The sequence below is a fragment of the Chaetura pelagica genome, unplaced genomic scaffold, assembly GCF_000747805.2.
Source record: "Chaetura pelagica isolate M959 unplaced genomic scaffold, ChaPel_1.0 scaffold29, whole genome shotgun sequence".
Lineage (NCBI taxonomy): Eukaryota > Metazoa > Chordata > Aves > Apodiformes > Apodidae > Chaetura > Chaetura pelagica.
This window is the reverse complement of record NW_009970720.1, coordinates 3697800-3717683: the sequence shown is the minus strand read 5'-3', so window position 1 is coordinate 3717683 and position 19884 is coordinate 3697800. Positions and strand designations below refer to the sequence as shown.

The following is a 19884-nucleotide window of genomic DNA, read 5'->3' as shown; positions in this document are numbered from 1 at the left end:
AAGATAGTATGTTTGACTTACATTATCCTTGAACCCCTTGTTACTTACTTGACATTAATTTCTGTAACCAAGGCAATATCACAACTGAAGTTAAAAATCAAATCTCTGGGAATAGCTTTGTTTAGATTGATTCTCCTCACAGACTGCATACTAAGCAGTCACCCAGAGCTTCCAAACTTAGAACAGACAATAGACTTCCTCTTCTTTTCATCCCAAAAGGAAGAAATTGGAACACTTCCGTTCTAAGGAAGACCTTTACTTTCCAGCAGTCCATTATAATCTGTATAATTTTCTCATAAGTTTTGTCTTTCAGTTTGTCAGGATCTACTGAACATTTGAGTAAATTAAGTACTTGGAGCTTTTTCAGAAATGAGTAGAAAAACAAAAGCTTGTCATTAGATGCACTGTACTGGATGTTCCAGAAAAAACCTGGAAGTTTCCTGCTGATGCTCAGGTGTACAAGTCTCACTCCTGTAATAACTAGACAAATAATAATATTTAATTCTTGTCTTTTCATAGTTTCTTCCAGTATAAGTTAAGGTGACTTTACAAATGGAAACTGAAAACCAAAGAGAATAATAGGCTTGCTGCAGGAAGCTTATGATTTCAGCATTGAGTACCCCAAGGCTAACACAATTTCATCTCAGTTTAGTTATTTAAAAGTTCAGTATTGTGTCTAGACTAGTTATCTGGAAGACAGATGGCAGGTCATCATTTCATCGTAAACAGGTGCTGTATTTCCCTGTAGAAGCCTTTTTCTCTCTTTTCTTTCTACTCTGATTGTAGGGGAAGCTTAAACAAGAGATACTTAGTCAACAGACATCTTAATTTTAAATAGCTAAAGATAAGTAAGTAGAATACAATTTATAATAATTTTGTCATCTTCCTTCTTCTTATGGAGACATTTTCAGAGGAAAATAATGCCACATTTGTTTAAAGTCTCTGTTTTATTAGGATTTGGTTGAATGTGAAGAAACTGAGCGACTGCCACATCTTTGTTGTAATTTTGTCACAATGGAGCCAATTACAGAGATTTATTTAACAATTAAACTGAACCAATTGTTGTTATCAGAAATTGGAAATACTATCTTCTTTATCGTTCTATTAAAAAGTATTTTAGTACTGTTGTCTTGTCAACTTTTGTCAAATGAAGAGTAAAGAAAAAAAATTAAATGTGTTCTGTGGAATTCATAAAAAGAAAAAAAAAGAATTGGGAAGAAAGGGAAAACTGAAAGTTCATTAAAGCTCTTAAGCTTCCAATACAATCCCTATCTTTGAATAATTTAGTATTAGCTATGAATGCTTTCTTAGAATAAAGTGTAAAGAATGAGTTAATATTTTTAAAGAAATGTTAAAAGATGGCACTTCCTTATACATTCATTGACAACTGATTGGGTTTAAATGTTGCGGAAAACACTGAAACATTCTTGAATGTGTTTTTAGCCCTTTACATCCACTGCACCATGACATACTTTCTATACAGTGTTTACATTTTTCCTATTCTGTCTGATACTAAGAATGTGCCTGTAAAGTGTGCTTTTGTAGTATGTGTCTTAATACACCAGTTCAAATAACTTCGTAATGGGTCAACAGACAACCCTTCAGCCTTCTACAGATGTTTCAGTTGATTACTCTGCAAGTAGTGACTTCTGAAATTGGAAATATTCATGCATATGCCACTATCTTCGAATATTACTTTAATTAAAGCCCATATACTTGTGAATTGTCCTGAAATACTTAAAAAATTACCCATCATGGTTATAAAGGAGAGTGAAAAGCATCCAAGGTTAAGACAACGATATTTATCTTTGGTATAAAGCTCATTAAGCACCAGCACAAGTGAAACCTTTACTCAACTGTAATTGGTAAAATGTGGCATTCTAAAAAGTACTTAATTTCTAATAAAATAACATAGCACAAAACTGATACTACACTGTAATTCTTGTTTCTGTTGTATAATACAATACAGCATGCTGAACAGCTTCTAATCCGTAACTCTGTATTTGTTCTTCACATGAGCTATTCACTGCACACTAAGAAGAAGCATATTTAATAAAAATTAAGCCAATCCAAACTGTATAGTAGCAATACAGTTGTGGACTGATTTTCCATCTATCCAAATGTACATGAAGTAAGCATGTTTGCATAAATGTAAAACTGGTTTGAATGAAGAGGGAATTAAACCATATATCTTCTCAAGATAACGTTTTATTCTCTAGGATTTTTCAATATTGGAACAGGAATGGATGAAAGCATTTCATTTGTGAAAACAAAACAAACCAAACGTCATCCCCCACATTAATATCAAGCAGATAGAAGTTATAAAATGTTTAACATGAAAAGCATTGTGTGTTTGATATGTGTCATTGATTCCTAGTTTTCACCATTGTCATTCATACACATCAGGACAAATTAGGATGATACAATGAATCCAAAGCCACAGAGATGGGTTGGCCACTTTCCTTGATTTATTATTAATCCATGTATCTTTTGCTAACTCTTAAAGTACTCTGGCAACAGTAAAAAACAGTTATCACTCCCACAGGGTATTTCACTTCTTAGAATAAACAGGAAAAGATCTGTTGAGTGGCTCATGTCAGTGAACTTGCTGAAATAGCATTTCACTCTTGGCTTTGCACAGCAACTTAGGCTGATTCCTTCATTTGACCTTTATTTGCTGAATGACCTTCTTTTCTTTTGTCAATAATGATATTCAGGTTTATTGTCTGCTTGGTAGTCCTTCACCATAACTTCACTGTCTTTTTGTGCTAATTTTCCATAAATTAGCTCAGAAAAAAACCACAACACTTAATAAAAAGAATGGATTGTGAGACTGAACCTTTTGACATAATTTGTAGTGGCATAGTCCGCATGTGACTGTGAGGTAAATATTGACCATGCCAACATTGTGTCAGGTATCAGTCCTAAAATTATCAGGTATGTTCCAAGTCCCTGGAGGATTCTTTGATTTGTACACTGAAGCTTTACCTTGAACAAAATATATAATGACAGGCTTCTGTTTCCAAGGTTTGGTGTCCTACATAGTGCCACAGTTACATGACCCTTTTGCCATTTTGGAGAAGATAATATGGTGCCCTATACAGGAAGCAGGTTTCTCAGTTTTAGACTAGTTAGACTCAACAGCTTTGTGTTTCCAATGTGTTTAAATTTGTTTTTCTAGGATAATTCCTTTTGTTTTACCAGCTATTTGCTTTAAATATTTATCTGCTTGTTTATGATAATTGATACCTCTCATTTAATTGCTCTGTTAAATGAAGGTACAGTAGAATTATTAAGGTTGTACAAAGTTTTCAAGATTACTATAAGAAGGAGATGTTTTTATCTTTATTTATCTATATTTAGTGCACTTGCATATGTCTGCTGTTTAGTTATTTTCTAACGTAATAAGAATTTATTTTCTCATTTTTAAACATGTGACTTACCCAAGGCACCTAGTTTAAATGAAATATCTGTCTCAAAGCTCCCCTTCAGTTCTTTTCTCTTCAGTGGAGCTTGCAATACTAGAACACATTTATTTGTTGAGGTGCATTACAGATTGATGTTAGCTTCCTCTCAGATTCCTTTTTTTTTGCCTCTGTGGAGAGTATGATACAGTTTTGGAGTAATGAATTCTTGCCACTAGTCAGTGATGTTTGAGATAATTTAAGTTCCTGTTTGGCAAAACACAGCTGTTGTCTGGCGTGTATTTTCTTGCTCTTCCTGACCTTCATTTTATATCACATATAAGAAGAGTGTCTCTGGAATTTATCAATGTGCTGCTGAGATATGTAAATAAATGTTAAAGTGGTTGCCATTGACAAAACAACTGGTTTCCTTGGTATCTTTCAAGGGAGAATTTTTCAAAAGTTCTTGAACATGTAAGAGTGTCAAGATTAAATTCTGAAACAAAACAAAATTCCCTGACATTCATAATGTGATAAAGACATTTTCTTTACAGCTGGAAATAACGGCATCTCCAGTATTTAAACTTTCATAACATTTGAGTATAATTGAAAGACTTTGAGTTAGTGTGAACTACTACATTCAGAAGGTTTCCAAGAAAAGGAAGAAGAAAATTCAGCAGAAAAAATATATAATTAAAAAAAAAAAAACATTTTATATGTCCTTAGCTTTAAATAGATTACCTTTATCAGCTAATGCAGATACAAGCAAATTTGGTGTATTTCAAAACTTTCATAACTGCTACTGATCAATTTTAAGTGAGATCAGAATTTATTTGCTTTGCTAGAAGAACACTTCAAAACATGAATTTTCAGTGTGTAGATTATACCACCTCTAAAGAAGAAAATTTAGCTTTAGTAGTTTTCACTTAATTAGAAGTTGCATTCTTTGCAAAAAGGATAGTCTTACTTAACAGGCACACATTCTGCACCGAATTTCAAGTCTTTAGTGAAATAATCCATCTAAATACATCTTCCACATATAGCAAATGGAGAGAAGTTGGTGCTTTTTGAAGTCTCCAGAGGGAGAGCTGTCTATTAATGAAGCCTTTGGGTCATCCAGTTATTCCATTAACACTACTTATTTCTTATTGAGAACATATATTTGGAAGACAGAGTTAACATAAGAAGTTTGATGAACTGGCTTCCAACTACTACATATAAAATCCTCTCAAAAATGTTGCTGTTCGAATTAAGATCATGAAGGGTTGTTGGCAGTTTTTGAGCTTTAGAAAAGTGATTGTAGGATTAGAACATAATGGAAATTTTTGAGAGGATAGATTTTTGTGCTGTACAAAATAACAAAGGCCTAGGTCACACTTGGAAATTCATTAAGAGAGATATTCTGAAAGGCTCTATAATAGTTACATAATTACATACTTCAGTGTGATTTGTCTTATTCCTGTGAACCTAGATCCGAATAAGAAAGTTTTACATTAAGTATCTCTTTAAACAGGAGTATTCCAAAGACACGTCACTTAGTTTTCAAGTGTAGAAAAGGCCAAAGGGTGACTGTCAGTGTAACCTTTAAAATTTCAGTTCTGAACAATGATAAAAATAAAATATTTATCTTTTATTGGATACTTTTTAGCTTAAACAATTACAGGAACACATTTTTGTTGGAAGTGCAAGTAACACAGTTTTTATTCCATTGTTTTTCGCACTTGTGTTTTCTGTGAATTTAACAAGTGTATATGCAATCAGTTTTTTTCCAAGTATATATCAAATTACAGATCTAAAAATAAATTCTCGTTGAAAAATCCAAAGATATTTTATTCTCTTTTAAAATAAATGTTGATCAATTTAAATGTATTGAAAACATCTAGGAGAATTTGAATCAATCCTATAATTACTACAAATACTGTCTCTGATAACTAGGTGTAAAACTTTTTTGACCGATATTCTGAGACTAACTTAACAATATCAATTCTTAAAATAGTATGCAAGAGTAGACAAACACAGTAAACACACCTGTACAAGCTCCTAGAGTGTTTTATGAAGGCAGTGATCCTTTGATTTGTTCAGCCTTGCTAATTAAAATTTGAACCACTAAATGTTCTCACTCATTTGTTGCTGCACATGCTTAATTTTTACTATTATTCAGGTAATTGTTAATTTCTCAATTAACAGTTAGCCAGGACTTTGAAATGTCCAGCAGTGATGAAGATGCTAGCAATAACAGGTGTAAAATAACAGTTTTCAGCAATCATAAAGCAAGCTAAGAAGGAGTTATTGAAAACCATATCCCAAGTTCCAAATAAAACAAAATGTAGTTGGCACACTGTGCTATCTTACCATTCTCAAACACAGTGAGACTATATAAATACAGGTGCCTGCTTGTAATGTGTAAATGCCAGCAGCCTAAGCTGTGAAGTAATTAAGATTTCAATTAATTTGAGAAGCTGAACAAAACAAATCCCTTAGCAATATCAGTACATGAAGACCTGCTTTTCCAAAATAGAATATGAAATTAAGAAAATCCAGTTGGTGAAAGAGGAGTGTATTGTAAAAGTTGCATCTTGGTTACTGTAACAATGCAAGTTAATGGAGATGAATACGGGAGAACAAATGCAGTAAATAAATAAATTCATTTAAAAATTAAGCTTTTTGGTCTCTTGTACATTATATTCTCTCTGTTTGGAGTTTTACAAAGAATGCATAGGAAGTAAACACCTGGTTTCAAACTATTTCCCTTACATTTCTGTGCTTACTTCAAATGGTCAACTGATGAAAATCAGCATTGTGTCAATTACACCAAATCAGTTTCAAATGCAGAACATTAAGCCAATGGAGATACTTCTCCATTGCTGCCAGGTGGGGAGTTAGGGATGGATGTCTGCTTGCTCTCATCAAGGTTACTCTAATGCTATCAGTTAATATTTCACTTTGAATAGAAATATTGCAAATGGAGGTGAGAATCCTATTGCCACAAAATGATAAAGAGAGTAGTTGTCAGGCAGTGTCTCTGTGCAGCTGCAGCAGCTATGAACCACTTAAGCCTTTCACAGCAGTGTGGCTACCTGATACACATGAGTATTTCAAAAGTGAGGCAATATACCCCAGTGATTAAGCCCTTCACGACCAGAGCAGTTGTCTCAGTATCATGATCCTATAACCTGGCAACTCAGATATCTCTGAGTAGCTCTTGATAAAATAAATGGGGCCAAACACTGAAAAGCCCAAGAAGTGATGGTAGAAGGTGATGGTAGCAGCTGACAGAGAGACACCAGGATGAGGCCAACAGCTGAACTTGCTAAAGAGCAGGACATAATTCCAGGGAGAGGCTTAACTGGCAAGACACTTAGGGTTGTTCTAGAGAATAGCATTAGCTGTGATAATAAACCTTTTGATATTTAATCTTCCCACTTGGAACATGGTTCAAGTGCCTAAAAGAAGCTCCAAGCAATGGAAGAATCAGCAAGTTTGAATCCCACTCATTACGTTCAGTTCCTCTTTTTCTGGATTTCCTTGCTTGATGTCCTAGTATACCTGAAATCATTAAAGGCAAAGTTAGTCCCTCTGTCTATCACTTCTTCAGCATCATCAAGAAGATTGTAGTTCTAACCTGCTTCTCTGTCTGGTGTTTCAAGCTTACATATGAATGAATTTTATTATTACAAACTTCCCCCCTCCAGTAACTGGAGGAAGTGACTATCTTGACCTGTTACTACTTTTTTGTCTGCTGAAATTCCCAGGACTATGAGGACATGCAGAAACAATTTTCTAGAAGTGTACAGAGACTTCCTTATTTCTATAACAGGCTGATCTATGATGAAAAGAAACTTCAAGCCTGTAGTGGCTCTGAGTTAATTTGTTTTCATTTCTTGAGATAATTTTCACTAAAAATGACAATAAGAAACCATGCTGGTTGGTTGTGTGCAGTTCACCTGCAAACCTGTCATTGGTGGCATGTAAACCAATAATGTGTGTTTAATAGAAAGGTATTCTAAAAATCACAGGGCATTCTATTTCTCCTGTTGAAACTGTGCTCTTGTGTAACCTGGAAAGTGAAAGACACCTGAACAGAACAATTCGGCAAAGACAATAATGTGTATTAGACCTTGTTCAGACTCTATACAACCATGAAATCATAGTGGGAGACTTATAGCTTTCAGAGGCATAATTTCCCAGCTTTTTGGAACTGCCTGAAGTTAATTTGTTTTCATTTCTTGAGATAATTTTCACTAAAAATGACAATAAGAAACCATGCTGGTTGGTTGTGTGCAGTTCACCTGCAAACCTGTCATTGGTGGCATGTAAACCAATAATGTGTGTTTAATAGAAAGGTATTCTAAAAATCACAGGGCATTCTATTTCTCCTGTTGAAACTGTGCTCTTGTGTAACCTGGAAAGTGAAAGACACCTGAACAGAACAATTCGGCAAAGACAATAATGTGTATTAGACCTTGTTCAGACTCTATACAACCATGAAATCATAGTGGGAGACTTATAGCTTTCAGAGGCATAATTTCCCAGCTTTTTGGAACTGCCTGAAGAATATTCCTTTTTTTTTTTTTTTTTTTTTTTTTTTTTTTTTTTTTTGGGGGGGGGTGGAGAGGGGTGTGTGTGATGTTCTCTAGGTTTGTCCTGTGGATTTGAATACTGTCAAACCTACAGACAATCAGAATAATGAGACAGTCCTGGAAGGAAAAAAACCTTGATGTTTCAAAATTTTGCATATACTTACACTTTTTACTTATAACTCTGTACATATTCTGTTTTTTTCAGGTAAAATAAAAATTGTCTTTGATTCTAGGTCTAAATCAGTTTTTAAAATATTTGAATTTTGTGAATATTCTTCATAGTTATTTAAGGATCTTGGCCCATGGTGCCATGGCTAGGTAATACTTACTATTCTGATCTAACAATATGTATTTTTTGTCAATATTTGGAAGGTATTTACCAGTTTACATCTGTATTACATGACACTGAGGTACTTTATGTCAGATTATTAGAAGCAAGTGTATCTTCATAGAATCATAGAAGCATAGAATCTTAGGGGCTGGAAGGGACCTCAAAAGATCACCTAGTCCAACCCCCCTGCCAGAGCAGGGTCACCTAGAGTACATCACACAGGAACTCATCCAGGTGGGTTTTGAATGTCTCCAGTGAAGGAGACTCCACAACCTCTCTGGGCAGCCTGTTCCAGTGCTCTGTCACTCTCACAGTAAAAAATTTTTTTCGGATATTCACCTTGAACCTCCTATGCTCCAATTTACACCCATTACCCCTTGTCCTATCACTGGTCATCACTGAGAAAAGCCTAACTCCATCTCCCTGACACTCACCCCTTACATATTTGTAAACATTGATGAGGTCACCCCTCAGTCTCCTTTTCTCCAAGTTAAAGAGACCCAACTCCCTCAGCCTTTCCTCATAAGGGAGATGTTCCACTCCCTTAATCATCTTTGTAGCTCTGTGCTGGACTCTTTCGAGCAGTTCCCTGTCCTTCTTGAACTGAGGGGCCCAGAACTGGACACAATACTCCAGATGTGGCCTCACCAATGCAGAATAGAGGGGGAGTTAAGAGATATCTTAACTGTATCTCCCTCCCAATTTCCCCTTACTGAGGTATCTGCTTTCCATCTCTGGTGAATTATTATCTGTATGTCCCTCAGACTCACTGTAAGTCTTCAGGGTACATGCACTCATTTTACCTGTGTTCTTAAGTGGCAAGGCTATGTCATGGTGCTGTGATCCAGAAGCCATGTTGCTGTGCCGTGCAGCCATATTAGGAAGTGTTCTCTGCTCCTTACTTCAGTGTTCAACTTCAGGTTGTAACTGGGCAAAACAGCCTAATCAAACCAACCTCCAAAAAGTCATAGACTGGAAAAAAAGACTCCAACGTTCCAGAATGTGTATCTGGGAAAGAATGTTAAGGATATCTTTTGGGGCCTATGTTGTGCAATGGGCTGTCCACACTACGTTATCCTTAGCACCTATCAAAACTATTGACCCTTCAAGCTGAGGCTCATATCTTGAAACTCCTGGTGAAGTCAGCAGTACCTCTTCCTAGCAGGTCCAATTGTCCAACTCTGTGTAATTCCCAGGCAATATGTAGGCATTTTAACTTTCAGTTATGATGAGATAAAACTGAAATGAGTGTACTATTTACAGGCCGGATGAAGCAAAGAACTTTTGGACACTTTGGCACACTTTGGACAGTGTGTTTCTACTTCTGCTCAAGTTCCAGTTCTAGTGCACATCTGCATACCACAGTTCAAGGTTCACAAATTGCAGGAATTTTTATTTGAAAGCACTGAAATAGATTTTTCCAACTCAAAATTTTCCCTGTTTGTTTCCATAATTCATGTTTCTTCTTTTTGTAGTTAGATACTTGGTTTATTGAAAGAGTCCTCTATTAGCTGTATGAAAGACTGCTCTAAATAAGGCTGGCTTTCTTTGAACTTCATCTGTTACTGACCAAGTATTGAGTTACTGAACCAATATCAGGGACAACTAGCACCAAATTTAAAGAGTTACAAGGCTGAAGCAAAACACTAGTAGCACTGGGAGTTGAACTCTGGAGAAGTTTAGATCAGATCCACTTTTAGCATTGATTTCTTACTCTATTTTATATGTTTTATGCTGCTGTCACTCTACAGAGGAAGGATGAAGGAATGGAAAGTTATGATATTGTTGTCATATACAATATAAAGTATCAGTATTTCTTGTCATCATAATATAATATAATTATAGATTATTATTTATGTTGGAGACATATAAAGGTACAGATCTGCCTTGAGCACCATGTCCAAAATTACTTATTCTTCTGAGAAGGAATATATTTGTTAATTCTAATACCTTTTCCAACTACATGTACTAAGAAATCAATGATGGCAACTAAAGCATGATCTTCTCTTTTATCAGAAATTTCAATACAATCAAATGTAAAACCCACCAAGTGTTTTCATAGCTACAATAGAGAGTAATAGGAAATTCATATGAATATTCATATATTGAGCTCAGAAAATGGGCACCTTGTTATTCATCACTTTTAAACATGTTTATAGAATACAAATATATTGGTACTTGCTTTTTTCTCCTAATGTTGATGAAAATGAATAGTACTTGGGGACTAAGTCTGCCTATTAAAGCAGTGTGATACATTATCATACTTGCAAAGAAATGAGCACAGATGGTAGGTCTATAATTTCTCCAGCAAGAAATTCGTCATCTTTTTTTCCCCAGGATTCAAATCTAAGCAACACTTGCTCAAGTCAGGCTACCTCTGTGGGAATCCTAGAAATGTTTTTTTCCATTACTTGTACATTAAGAGTAAAAGAAACAGAAAGTGATTAATGGTGTATTAAAACTGTATAATGAATGAAGTATCTCAAATAGTCTCAGCTTTTTTATAGTTTTCACCCAATGAAAGGGAAACATATTTTGCATGTAAATGTAAGTCTACAGGGATGAAGTTTTATGTACCATGCTCAGATTCCCAATAGCCCGTTTAGCTCTGACAGATCATTTAGTCCACATTAGAATGTTTGAAGATGCTAGATTTATAGACATTTCTTAATTAAACACAATGATATGTGGAAAATAAAACAACAACATGTAAGTAAGGTTATAATTTTTGTATGCAAAATACATCATTTCAAGCAGCAAAAGGGTAGATTAAACAAAAAGAGATTGACTTCCATAATCTTGCTTTTATCATAAGACTCAAAAAGCAATACTTCATAAGTGTGACAATGCCTTATTATACACCTAAAGAAAGAAAATATTTTCAACATGCCTTGTGACTTGTCAGAGCCTGTAATTACAGAAGATTCAAGGTTAAATGGTAGATTTTAATATAATTTGATCAAAGCCAGATCATTTTGCTGTGAAAGCAAATTTAATATGGCTTAGGATTTCCAATAACAGGAAAAAATGCTAATATATGCATTTATTTACTTCAGCATGTTGAGTTTGTTCACATTTAGGGGTTCTCTACTGGGACAGCTGTCATTTAGCATTGCAGCATCACATGAAAAATGCTATTTCACCTTTATGCTGTGAACTGGTATGCAAAGAGAGAACTGTGAAATTTGGTGTGGTGGGTTGACCCTGAGAGGATAGCAGGTGCCCACCAAGCCACTCTATCACTCCCCCTCCTCAACTGAACAGGGAACAAAAATACAAAAGAAGGCTCATAGGTCAGGATGAGGACATGGAGATCACTCAGCAGTTACCATCAGAGGGAAAACAGACTTGATTTGAGGAATTAATTTAATTTGTTACTAACCAAAGAGTAGGACAATAAGAAATAAAACCATGTATTAAACCACCTTCCCGCAACCCTTCCCATCTTCCCATGCTCAGCTTCAATCCCAGCTTCCCTACTTCTTCCCTTGAGTGCTGCAGAGGGATTGGGAAGGGGGTGGCAGTTAGTTCATCACACATTTTATCTGCTGCTTCTCCCTCTGCCGTCTCTTCCCCTGCTCTATCGTGGGGTCCAAGCAACAAGAGACAGTTCTTAATGAACTGCTTCAGCACAGGTCTTTTCCATGGGGTGCAGTCCTTCAGGAACAGACAGCTCCAGCATGGGTCCCCCACAGGGTCACAAGTCCTACCAGAAAACCTGCTCTATCGTGGGCTCCCCTCCATGGATACACAGGTTCTGCCAGGAGACTGCTACAGTACAGAAATGCCATGGGGTCACAGACCCCTTCAGGCCTCCCCATGGGCTCCTCCATGAGGTGCAGGTGGTATCTGCTCCACTGTGGGCCTTCATGGGCTGCAGGGGGACAGCCTGCCTCATCAAAATCTTTACCATGGGCTGCAGGGGAACAATGTGCTCTGGTGCTTGGAGCACCTCATACCTTCTCTCCTTCTTCACTGACTTGTTGGCAGAGTTGTTGCTCTCACGTATTCTCACTGCTCTCTTCTGGCTGCTGCTGCTCATCATGTTTTTTGCCCTTTCTTAAATATGTTATTACAGAAGTTCTACCATCCTAACTGATTAGCTCAGCTTTGTCCAGCATGGTTCCATCTTGGAAAAAGTTGGCATTGGCTCTATTGGAAGATGCTTCTGGCATCTTCTCACAGAAGCCAGTCCTATTTGGCTTCTCCTTCCTTGTGGTTGGAAAGCTCCATGGTGGAGAAGAACCAAGGGGTGCTGATTGACAGCTGACTTAACATGAACTAGCAGTGTGCCCAGGTGGCCAAGAAAGCCCACAGCATCTTGACCTGCATCAGGAATAGTTTGGCCAGTAGGAGTAGAGAGATGATCATGCCCCTGTACTCAGCGCTGGTGAGGCCACACCTCAAGTATTGTGTGCAGTTCTGGGCCACTCACTACCAGAAGGATGTTGAGTTGCTACAGCATGTCCAGAGAAGAGCTACCAAGCTGGTGAAAGGTCTGGAGAATAAGTCGGATGAGGAGAGGCTGAGGGAACTGGGATTCTTTAGTTTGAAGAAGTGGAGGCTAAGGAATTTCTTTACTGAAAGAGTGGTTGGACAGTGGAACAGGCTGCCTAGGGAGGCGATGGAGTCACCATCCCTGGAAGTGTTTAAAATAAATACAGATATAGTGTTTAGCAACATGATTTAATCACTGAACAGGTAAATTAGGTTATGGTAGGAGGATTTAGGTTATGGTTGGACTTGATGGTCTTTCAAGGTTCCTTCTAGCCAGGATGATTCTATGATTCTGTAGCTCCCTCCCACAATCAAAACCTTGCCATACAACCCAAATATATTCTGGGAAAATAATTCTTCCAAATGGGTTTGCATTCCTTTTGTTGCATCCAAACAAATCTCAGTTTTTGTCATTTACCTCTTTATTTTCCATATGTGATGCCTTATAAGGCACATTCTTGTGTGAAAGTTGGCTTCTAGAACCTGGAGTGTTACTTTCAAGATTGGATTCTCCCTGAACATAAAAATTAAAAACTTAAAGAAGTAAAAACTTTACAAAGCTTGAATAACCCACCACTTCAAAAGAGTAAGGATTTCTGGAGACAAAGAGAAGCAGCAACTTCTTTAAAAGTCAAGCTTGGTAATATGTACATCTTTAGTAGACCTGAGGATAAATGAGAAGCCTTTAAAATGATAGTGATCATATCAATCCCGGAGCAAAAGCTTTGTCTATGGGTATAATTTTGGGTGTAACAGACACAATGTAACAGACAAAAATGTCAGGAGCTTTGAACTGTCTTGGGGCAGCCAGTGCGTTTATGAAGTTTTTAGGTGGATTGGTGCTCTGTTCTGCTTGGGAACATTGTTATGGTGGTAAGGAGGCCTGCATGCACTGGGAAGCAGAGGGAATCACAAATTCACTTCTTCTGTCAGCTCTTGAAAAGATCACTCTGGCTGTGGGTAAAAGGTCAGGAGTGAGAAAGAAGGTAGAAAGAAAGTTGCTAAACAGTTCAAATCAAGTAGAGACAAGTAATATGGAAGTTGCTGCTACCAGTACCTAATGTTCTAACAGTGTTTCAATGCTACTAGGCTTAAAGTTGCGGTATTATCAAGCACTAGTGCACTGCTTGTCATTGTACTGCTGGACATGCCACCTCTGCTTCAGTTTCTTACCATTTCTCACTCTCAACTGGAAAAAGCAAACCCCACCTCTGAGTAGGCAGCAAAGATGCAGTTTGGGTAACTAATGTGACTCGGTTCTATGACAGGAAAGCGACTGAGTGGATTTCCTTCCTGAAAGGAAGGAAAAGTAGCCTGTTAATGACTCCAAAAGAAGGAAATGCTTACCAGACTTTCTGTTTATTTACAAAGCTGCAAGGTCAGGCAGCAGAATGGACAGGGATGTTCCCAAACTAGAGAATGCCCACTCATACTACACAACTGCTTTCTGTGCAAAGATGTTTTTTCTCACCAAACCGGGCAAAACAAGTGAAGATTAAGTGAGATTTGCTGCAGGCAGCGGTACTGAGTAAGAATATGTAGACTTTGTATTAGAATTGCCTTAGTTGTGAGAACTGAGAACATTAAAATATATTAGACTTCTTTCTGGGATAACTTGAGGCTTCTAACCCAAAAGATCAAGGAAGCTTTGGCCTACACAGAATTGACAGCATTGAAAATGTGTAGCTTAGAAAAAGGTATATTTTTTTTACACAAGGAGAATCAGTCATTGTCTAAAAAGAATTTTTAGTATTAGATAATAAAGCTCCTCTACCTGAGTAGAAGAAATGCATTTTGTCTTTGAGAGAGTCTGAAAAGAATATAGACTATAGCAGAATGACTAGCAGTGGGAGACAGAGAACCAAATTAATTGCTAACACTTTTTCTGGGTCGGGGCAATCCCAAGCACAAATTCAGGTGGGGTAGAGAATGAATTGAGAACAGCCCTGAGGAGACGGACTTGTGTGTGTTGGCTGATGAAAAGCTCAACATGAGCCAGCAATGTGTGCTTGCAGCTCAGAAAGCCAACTGTATTGGGCTGCACCAAAAGAAACATGGCCAGCAGGTCAAGGGGAGTGACTCTCCTCCTCTACTCTGCTTTTGTGAGACTCCGCCTTGAGTACTGTCTCCAGTTCTGAAGCCCACAACAAAAGAAGGACATGGAGCTGTTGGAGCAAGTCCAGAGGAGGGCCATGAAGATGATCAGAGGGCTGGAACATCTCTGTTATGAAGACAGGCTGAGACAGTTGGGGTAGTTCAGCATGAAGAAAGCTCCAGAGAGACCTCATTGTGGCCTTCCAGTACCTGAAGGGTGCCTACAGGAAAGCTGGGGAGGGACTTTTTACAAAGACTTGGAGTGATAGGATGAGGCAGGATTGTTTTCTGCTGAAAGAGGGGAGGTTTAGATTTGATATTAGGAAGGAATTCTTTCCTGTGAATGTGGTGAAACACTGGAACAGATTGGCAGAGAAGCTGTGGATGCCTCTTCCCTAGGAGCATTCAAGGCTAAGTTGGATGGGGCTTTGATCAACCTGATCAACCCCCATGGCAGGGGGGGGTGGAACTAGATGATCTTTAAGGTCCCTTCCAACCCAAACCATTCCATGATTCTATGATCATCAATTGAATTTAAAAAAGAAAAAAGGACATTATTTTTCACATAGTTATGCAGTCTACAGGCACATGTGTAAAAGCTGGGATTACAGCATTTGAAAAAAAGTTGTTTAATTGAAGAATTCTGAGTGACAGAAAGTGAGAACATAGGTTTTGCATGCTGTGAAACAGAAAATGAGAGCACTACAGAAAGGACAGTCATAACCTTTAAGGTGTTGGGGTTTTTTGTTGTGTTGTAGCATGAAGAGAAACGGCTTTGCTGCATTAAACCAATGTGTTGAGTTAAACCAGTTGCCCATCTCATGAGTGCAGTATTGTTCATCTTGAATGTGGAAGGCAGGAATTCCATCTTGAATTAACCACTTTGAGACAAATGACTGTGAAAAAAGGATTTCTGAGGAAAATCTTGGAGAAGGTTTTCAGGTTTGATGGTTTTTTTTCATTTTATCCTTAGAAGCTACTGGAAGATTTGCTAACTCTGCTGAAATTGCTGCATTAAATGTTCCTCCAAGTCTAGCAGCAAGGCTGCAGATTTTGTACACATCCCTATAAAAAGCTTTTCCTTGTTACTACAAGCTGGCAAATTGCTCCATCACTACAAGACAGTACAAAAAGCTGTCTCCTATAAACCAAAATACCACTTTGTGAAGAATATGAACCATTCATATATTCAATGTATTCAACAATGCTATGAAGATTGTTAAAAACCTCATTTCAACTACAGTGTTCCAGTGAACTACATGAGGTGCATTAAAGACTTGCTGTACTGATAGTGTATCATGAACATCTGTTCCAAGTAATAGTATGGCTGATGAATCAGTAAAGGGTTCCATAATGGCTTTAGGAATGAGCTTATTATTTTTAGTATTTACCATAAGTCAATACAGTATGTCCTGAATATTGGATACAGTTTCATTTTCTCAAATGAAGATTGAATAAAGCTGGAATCTTTAACTTGTGACTAATCCTAGGTGATCATTGCTGTGATATCTTGATACATAATTGAATTGAAATTTGATATTATATCTGCTTCCAGTGAACTTCATTGCATGCAGAAGAAATAGAGTACACTTGCCCTTAATAGCACATGCAGAGCTGTATGTAGAAGGTCTAGAATGTTATTATTTACTATGTGAAATCCAATGCTGTACAGGACTTAAGTGATGAAAGACTGTTGGCTCTTAATACCTTAAAAGTTGGGCAAAATTTTGTTGAGCCTCAGAATTAGTTTACTTTTGAAGCATATTGCAGAACTTGTATTCCAAAAAGTATCTTCTCATAATGCCTTGAGGAGCTACTAATTTTTGTCACACAAAATAGAAGGCAAATTGTGCTCTCTGGGACTTATGGAAAGCTTAGAGTAATTTGGTGTGACAGGGTTAATTTATATCCATGAGCATGGCCAATGTCATTATAGAAATGATATCTGGGTCTGTGTATGCTTCCTTAGAAATATGCTCAATCTTACTTAAGGTGATATGTAAGCAAAGATAAAAGATGAAGCATTGTTGTTATGTGGCAACCCTGCTTTAATGAACAGTGTTCATTGTTTAGCACACGTGGAAGGTTTTCTGCAGAGATAAGAGGAGCTGCAATATTTTTCATAAAACAGATTCTGCAAAATTTGAATCTGCTGTGTTGTCTATGCACATATGCAGATCTAATAAGAAGGAATTAGGCATTTTTTTACTCCATTCCTGATAGGGTTCTTTCCTTTCTTTGTTATACAGTGTAACAGCTGGCAAAATATTTTTGAGACAGAGATATATAGACCTATCCTCTTGTAGCATATTCTCACAAAATCTAACATATGGAGGGTATTTGCATAATGTACAGGATCTGTGATGAGAAGGTAGATATTAATTTTTTCTTTCATAACTTGAGTATTAAATATAACATGGGAAGTTAAATTAAGAATGGCATTTTAATAAGCTACAGAATTCTGATAGATGGTTCATTTTAATCTTGCTATTTTGAGTTTTGATATATTAGAAACAATGTTCTACTTACTGCAGCAGTTCTTTCTGAATGAACATATATCTGGTTTATGTTGCTTCTTTTTACATATCTATCTATTATGTAAATTTTGGCCTACTCTGTACTTGTATCAGTTATGTACTGTTAAATCAGTTTTGCACAATTTGGCTGTTTTCCTGACATAAACTGTCTGCATGTTCATTCACAAAAACAATAGGAAACTTAAGGTGTAGTTCTGAACATACTGCATGTGTAGAACTTATGTTTGTTTTAAAAACCTGAAATGTCATGTAATTTTAGACAATCACCATGTAGTTTGTATTTTGCAAAACCAAAATGTCTTTGCACATACAAAAAATCCATGCAGAGGGCTGAATGTTTGTTGTTTCAAAACTCTTTTCTTGTAGTAAACTTAAAGCTATAATAAATAATGCAACTTTGTGGAATGTAGTAATTATATTATGCTGTATTTCTTCTCTGTGAAAAATATATGCATAAAATTAATGCATCTCATTAAAGTGAATGTTGGTGCCATAAGAGTTAATACGAACTAGAAGATGACTGAGAGTAGAATAGCTTACTAAGCCATTTTTGTGTGTTTGTGTATTAAACTAGCTATACTCATCGTGTGGTTGGCAATGGAATCAAAGCTCAGTCTTCAAATCCAGAAGTAAAAGTGAAGGGAACAGATCCTGTAATAAGTCAAATTATTGACAAGCTGAAGCATGTTATTCAGGTAAGCTGCTTTTATCCATAGATACGGTACTAAAGACAACTCCAGTAGTGAAAGTAATAATTTACTGTAAACTAAAGGTTAATTAATGCTCGATACATGTCAACATCAAAACAACACCTACTCTCTGTCTCACTTTGGTTATTAAAAATTGTTTAGTTAAATTGTTTGCATGTAGTAGTCACATGTAGGAAGAAAAAATTGTACAGCTCAATCATTTGTACCTGTGAGTACCACAAGTCAGCTTTGCAGTAAGCGTACAGAAGCCCAAACAGTACAATTTAGGGATAATAACTATGTGCATATGTTACCTGATATATGTATTTGTGACTTACTATATTTAAGGCTTACAAGGCAGCTAATTTCAATATGGTTCTGCACAATCATAGTATTGTAGTCCATTTAAAGGTTTACAGTTTTCTTTTGTTACATGCTGTATCTATATGCACAGATAGCCAAGAACTACAGCACAAAAACCTGGTTCTATTGAAACCAACAATTATTTCACTGACAGCTCCATATTCAGTTTAAAAATACAAGTTTCCCCTCTGATCTGAAGACTCAGAGATAAGAAATGCTCTACTGGCATTTATTGTCAGTGATCCATCTAACTCAGTATGCTCCCATCTGCTCTTTTAGAAGGAGAGCACTCTTAGGGAGAGCAAGCAAGCTTGGCACCTCTATGGTCTCCACTCCCCTTCTCGACCTCGTTCCTCAGACATGAGAATCCAAGAAACTAGACAGCTTTTCATCATCTATTGCGTTTAGCTTCACCTAAGGACTTGCTTTAATTTTGTTTTTCCATCTTCCTGGCAGCTTTTAAATACAGTTTCCAACATTGTTTCTGAAGTTGAAATAAGCAAGGCACTTGAACCATGCTGAACATTATTATACTAATTCTCTGTCTGTAAAAAATAACTCTTCTTGATAACAAAGAGCAGTGAAACAGAAAAAAGAAACCCTAAAAAATATTTTCTACCGGTAGGATTATTTTCTGGGAGAAGTGTCATCCAGATAAAGCTCAAAGGCAATCATTATTCCTTCTTCCTTAAAAGAAATACCTTTTGTAGCCCTCTAGCTTCAGAATGCTTTTGTCTCTATTAAAATGATGACTACAATGGTGAAAAAAGGAATACAAATTTCCCTCCAAAGAGATGCTATGACTCAATTAAGAACTACAAATTACTGTGCAAAGAAAAACATTGCAAATCTTACTGGGTAAGTCTCAAGGTCTTTCATCTATCAGGAGTGTCCTTCTTTGATATTAAATCTGAACTGTATAGTTTATTGTGTTGTTTTCCTCAGAGACTTGGAATTGTGTTGATTCCTCTTTGAGAGAGGGTTTAAAAGAGTGGAATAGAACAATTCTGTTATAAGGTATTTCGAGAACTTATATGCCCTTGTCTCAAAGGATTAGAGTGGGTCTTGAGGAGGACATATAATTTCCATACTGCAAGTCCTACTGATCTCCAGATATGTTAACTTTCTATGGGATAGTTTCCTTTCTTTCAGAATGGAAATAGGGTCAGGGAAATAAGAGAGCATCAGATTCCTTAGAGACATGACATATAACTGCTTTTCCTCAGATAAAAGCACCCAGAAACTGCAGAAAATGCTTTCTTCTCTACCATTTACTGCTTGGGAAAAGAGGATGGTGAGCATAAATTAGACATTCAAATACAAAAGATTGCCTGTTTGTCCTTTGTGATATGAAAATTACGAGTATCAGGCTTATGATAGGGGGATTAA

General features: G+C 36.7%; 1 protein-coding gene across 1 annotated transcript in view; it reads left to right on the top strand.

Moving 5' to 3' along the window:
- GPC5 (glypican 5) overlaps nt 1-19884 on the top strand; it is a 643456-nt gene that overhangs the window by 199286 nt on the left and 424286 nt on the right. Inside the window, exon 6 of the mRNA XM_010006360.1 lies at nt 18018-18138. Within this exon, the coding sequence (XP_010004662.1) occupies nt 18018-18138 (121 nt within the window). The remainder of the gene's footprint in view (nt 1-18017; nt 18139-19884) is intronic.